The sequence below is a fragment of the Schistocerca americana genome, chromosome 1, assembly GCF_021461395.2.
Source record: "Schistocerca americana isolate TAMUIC-IGC-003095 chromosome 1, iqSchAmer2.1, whole genome shotgun sequence".
Taxonomy (NCBI): domain Eukaryota; kingdom Metazoa; phylum Arthropoda; class Insecta; order Orthoptera; family Acrididae; genus Schistocerca; species Schistocerca americana.
The window spans coordinates 176,795,789-176,801,788 of NC_060119.1; the positions used below are offsets into that span (position 1 = coordinate 176,795,789).

Sequence of the window (6,000 nt, forward strand, 5' to 3'; positions counted from 1 at the left end):
TAGGATAGTGTGCAGCGCGACGTGGTCCTACCTGGAGGCGGCGAGCGTTGCCTCCGTGTGGTGCAGCAGGAGGCGCTCGTGCCGCCGCCGGCGCCGCAGCCGCAGCTGAAGCACGCGGTGGCCCTGGATAACGGTCGCCCACGCGGGACACGCTCTGTTCGCTGCCAACAGGGACGTGCTGTCCAGTTTCCTACGGAGTGAATACATGTTTCTGGAATAAATTACAGTCGCGTGGAAAGCTTAGCTGACATTAACAGGAAGAAACAGATTACCTTGTACACCAGGCTATCTTACCTCAATGACGTTTTTGGATGGAATTTGGACTGGAGATAGCTTATACACTGAGTTAACACACTACCTTATACGCACCTACCTACCAGACGAAATGGGTGAAAGGGTAACACACGACGCGCGAATACCCATACTTTTTGCATTCAGTATTTTAGACTGAAAGCTCTCAGAGACTTGCAACATACTTTACACATAATATCAAACCTTTATGTAACATTCTCTCGCTGACAACCTCCACAAAATGGTGAAAGGAAAAAAGTTTAATGATTCTTACATTATCTGTGTTCATTCAGTAAAACCGCTTCATGAAAAAAAATGGGTCAAATGGCTCTGAGCACTATGGGACTCAACTGCTGTGGTCATAAGTCCCCTAGAACTTAGAACTAATTAAACCTAACTAACCTAAGGACATCACATACATCCATGCCCGAGGCAGGATTCGAACCTGCGACCGTAGCAGCCCCGCGGTTCCGGACTGCGCGCCTAGAACCACTAGACCACCGCGGCCGGCCCGCTTCATGAAGCATGACATTTTAATTTATTACTTCTTTACTATTAACTGTATTAGAGACGCATTTTACAGATAGTGTTCACATATACTGAACGTACGGGCAAAATTATATAACTGTACGACTGATCGTTCAGGAAGTATGACGTCAAATATTGGGGTGCGTGAGAACTTCCGCGTCATGCATGACGCTGTAATATATTACTTCTTTACTACGTCTATTCACAGCACAATTCACACATAGCAGCCGCATTGCCCACTGGACGTACCTGCAATATAGCATCATTGTGCGATACATAGTTCAGGAGATACGACGCCATAAACATGAAGCGGCGTGGAAATGAAACTGCAAGTTTACTTTCGCTTAAGTTACTGGAGAAATGTGTGTACAAATATGTATGGATATGTGAAATTAATGTGATACACGTGTAGACAGGAAATCATGGGTAAAAAGCTCGTCCTAAGCCCAAGAATAGGTTTCACAATATTTGATACGTTAGTTATGATCTGGAAAGAAATACTGTAGGGGCTAAGAACAAGCAAACTTCTGTTGGGCTGAGAAACATAACGTGGAGAGAGAAGAGGAGAGTAGAAACGAACAAGGAGAGTAGAGATGGACAGAGTGTGACAGGAGATGAGGAGCAGCCAGACAGAGTACGGCTGGAGGGGACAATGGAGCCAGATGGAGAATGCAGATAGAGAGAAGGATGAGAGGGATGGAGAGTGTGGGGGAAGGGCAATGAAAACAGGACAGAGACTGCTGAGGTTGGAGCTTAGCAGCGGGATGGAGACTGTGGGAGGAGAGGGTTAGGAATGGAACAAATTGTATGGAGAGGAGTTTAGAAGTTGGACAGATACCACGGGAATGGAGGATGAGCAGGGTGAAGGAGAGGAGGAGCTGAACACAGGGCAATGACCGGGGCACAGGCCAGAGGGAGGAGAGCGGGACCGGGGCACAGACCGGAGGGAGGAGAGCGGGACCAGGATTAGTTGGTTGTGGCGAGAACGGACCTAACCACGTGGTCGTTAGTCCCTCTGACCTTGGAATAACTGAAACCAATAAAATCCCATATTAGGAAAGGGAACTATGATGCCCATAAAATGATAAACTATTGACTGGGAAGGAAGGGAAAGGATGGAAGAAGAGATGAGGGGAAGAAAGTGACTAATGACAGGGGTGTGAAGGAAGAAGCACAGGATACAAGAGAGATGCTCATGACATAGCAGACCCCATAAGGAAAGGAGTGTGAACACAGAGGGCCGGAGTGAACCACCAAGCCCAGTTGAAGCCAATCCAGTCAAGGCGAAGGTGGGAGTAGGAGGGTCTGCCATGCCCTCCACTCATCTATAAGGTGGAAGCTCTCTCCAGTAAATAAAGCCATAAGAACACCAATCGCGAATAAAACATAAAACGAGATTCGCCACTTAGTGTCAGCCAACACCAGGGGTAGCCGAAAGTCCGTTGCAGGGCGGCTAAGTTGGGGCAGTCCAATGAGATGTTAGCCACAGTCAACATCGATCCACAATGACAGTGAGGGGGGGGAGTCCCCACGACGACGGAGGAGCTAACCATGTGCAAGCCAAGTATGGGCGATGCAGAGCCAGTATAGGACAACAGAACAGAGGCCTTATGAGAAGCCCTTAAGGAAGACTTCCATGCAGTTGTAGAATCCCTAATCGCCCTGAGTTTGTTCGGCGAAGAAAGTGTGCCATTTTGCATCCCGAAGACCCAAAACCTTGTAATGTCCACACAGAAAATACCCTCTACCACGCACCAATTAATCATTTTCAATCAAACCATCCACATTCATTCACTTTGGAAAAGTTATCTAATCTGATTTTCTCGTAATATATGCGGCGACAGCTTGACGACGCAAAAGTATTTTCTAGTGCGTTTATTCTTTGAAATAACAGAGATGCATATATGCATTCTCCATGGTTGTTAGAATGGTAACTAGGACAGCTTCTGGAGTATCTGTTGAGGGATTGACGTGTTTCTGAGAGATACATATTCTGCTTTTCTTCTCGCTAAAGCGAGCCAATTAACATTTGTGCCGCTAGCGGTTTCTTCGAAGAGAACGAGACTGTAGAAGGAAAATAATTAAGGCGTGGAATCACCGGAGATCTGGAAATGTAATGGAGATGGATTTAATACACAATTTCCTCCATAAATAAGGTTTGTGACTTTTTGTTCTGGAGTGAATGAACGAATGAGTTTTTTCTGAATCATTTGATGATCACGTTGGCCGTGTAATTAGTGGGGAAGTTTCAGTTGTGTCGAAGAGAGCCTGCAATCACTAAGTGTGTTAAATCGTCCAAAAAGGCTTCGTACACATCTGGAATTCGCAATCTTTCGTAAAAGGAACAAATTGTCCAAACGATTGATTTTCCCCACTGACTGCAGTGGTCAACAGTAATAATAAATGTAAAGATCTCTTACAGCAAGCCAGCCGCTGATTACCAAGACGAAGGACTCCACCGAAGATCCTATTTGGCCGATTTCACGTAATGAAATATTATATTAAAAACTGTACATAGATAAAAGAGAGAGAGCGAATGAAAATAGAGATAATATTAGTAATCCCCCATTAGTCTAATTTTTCGCCTGTCTTATCACGGATCAGCCAAGAACTGGGAGGGCCTTACTTTACTGTATAGATTTATGTGTGGAGGTGAAGGGATCTTAAAGACAACAGATACACGTCTATACAGACAAAGCATTACACAGAGATAGCGGCTAGCTGCATTCATCATCTATTCTTAGATAAAGAGACGGCAACTTATTATTCGAACATTAAAATGTTAAAATGGCCAATCCGTGACAGGACACGTTTTTGGACGTTGCTAAAATAATTTTGTTCTCTGTTTCATGTCAACTACGACGAGCTAACCTAACTGACGCTTGGAAAGGAGAGGAAAGACTCGCAGGTGATATAATTGGATCTACAAATAAAGCCGAAAGACAGCACGCTGGGCGCAGAGAAAAGCACAGATCTATAGTTTTATTATTAAAACTTGCTAGTACAGTTGAAGTATACGCTTATCTGTTTAGTTTTATTTGGTATTTGAACATAGATAAATTGTGCTCATGTTACATATAGAAAGTATTTCGATGGACATTTATATGGTTTTAACTAGGGCAATGTTTAGGATGAGTCAAGCAGAGCAAAGCAGCACGCATCAGCCTTCAGCTGTTAGCACTGATAATAATGATGCAGTAAGAAGTGTCGTAGGATCGATGGCTACAGATAGCGCAACAGAACGCCCTGTAGACACGGCTGGAGGTGTAACAGCAAGTACGCAGCAGGGATTAGATCCATTGGTAATTATCATGAGACAGATGCAGGTGATAACCGAGAGCATGAATACTTTGAAAACCGACATTAATGCGAAATTTGCCTCAGTTACTGAAGGGCAAGAAAATCTGAAAACCGACTTTAAAGCACAATTAGTGACAGTCACTCAAACTCAAGAAGAGATGAAATTAATTCAGACTGAGATTAAGCAGCAGTTACAATACAGTTTTTCCGTATTAGAGCAGCGGATAGAGGCGAAGACCAAGGAACTCAAAGATCAGGCCGAAGAGACGGAACGAAAATTAACTGCACAAATAGAATTGGTGAAAGTACAATGTGAGGAATCTACTCGCCGCGTACGTGTCGAAATGGAGTATGTGGCTAGTAACATAGATACTGTACGGGAACAAGTGGAAATGGTTCCGCAATTAGTACAAAAGCAAGACGCCATGTCGTGTGCAATTGCGCAACTTCCTGAATTGGCACGTACACAGACTAACCTAAAGGAAAGCGTTGAACATCTGACAGAGCGTCAAGACGTTATAGACCACCAAATTAACGTATTAACGGGTAAATTATCCGCAATCACATCAGAAGACAGAAGGCTAATGCGTGAAAACGTTGAGCAAAATGTTAAGGCAGCATTCCAGAGTTTATCTGGCAAACAGGAAGAGAATTTGTTTGCGAAAGGACTTGAGGAGGTGCGACAGCAGTTAGGTGCTGATTTGGAGCACTGGAAACAAACGATAGAAGAGTCGATGCGCGCTTCACAACAAAGCTCAGAACAAATGCATACAGGGCAGCAGCAGAAGTTGGCAGCGACTACAGAGCCAGTTACTGCCCATTCGCACACAATACCGACTTGTGCAAGTAATTCAAACATTAAATTGCCACAAGCTGGTTGTTCGCGTGAATTCTTATCTAACGGAGATTACGAAAGCCTTTGCCATGCCGAAGAAAAAATGATAAAGCATCGGCAATTCCAGATTTTTAACCCCGACAAAAGGGGGGTCCATCCAACTGTTTTTATTCGAAGTTTCAGAGGAGTGCTACCCAGAAATTGGTCGGAGTGGCAGAAGATCAGTTTTGTTACAGGATACATACAAGATTCGGGGGCGATCTGGGCCTCGGACATGACTTCTGTTTGCCCGATATATGACGATTTTGAGATGGTGTTTTTAGCAAAGTTCTGGTCAGAAGGGGTACAGGAACGCCTAAGGCAGGAGGTGCTCTACCCAGAGCCTTTCTCCTTTTCGAAAGGAAGCCTTAGACGGTATTTCGAAAAATATATGAATAAAACTAGATACTGGGACAGACCTATGCCCTTGCCAGACATAATAAACACACTTAAGGCAAGACTACCAACTAGCATCCGGAATCAAGTGATTTACGGCAACGACAAAGACTTGGAATCGTTCCTCACGACGTTAGACCAACAGATATTATCGAAGAGAACAACCAGAAAGCCCGTGATAACAGATTCCAATATAGGGCCATAGAACCTCCGCCAAACGGTAGGCAAGGTGGAAGTATGGGTTATACCAATGGCGATGAATCGACACTTAGAAGGAATGAACAGAGATCGTTAAATAATGGAGGAACCCCTCAAAATCCCAATAGTAATCCCGGCAATGGTCTTGCGAGGGGCTATTCAAGGAACAACTGGAACGGGAAAAGATACAACCCCGTGTGGGGGAACGAAAGAAATTTCAGACCCCAAGCCTGGAATAATAACAATAATAGAAAGTGGAATCAACCAGGAGGAATGAATTCAAATAGCCAACATCAGTGGGGACGGACATCTACGAATCAACCGGTAATTACCGAAGTGACGGATGATGTCAACCAGCAGACAAATCAAAATCCAACAAACTTGTAAGGACCCACTCGTGCCCCGGAGGAGCG

General features: G+C 44.5%; 1 protein-coding gene across 1 annotated transcript in view; it reads right to left on the reverse strand.

Moving 5' to 3' along the window:
* LOC124613909 (trypsin-1-like) overlaps window positions 1–207 on the reverse strand; it is a 90,400-nt gene extending 90,193 nt beyond the window's left edge. The window contains exon 1 of the mRNA XM_047142693.1: window positions 32–207. Coding sequence (XP_046998649.1) covers window positions 32–207 — 176 coding nt within the window. The remainder of the gene's footprint in view (window positions 1–31) is intronic.
* Between the last annotated feature and the right edge of the window lie 5,793 nt (window positions 208–6,000).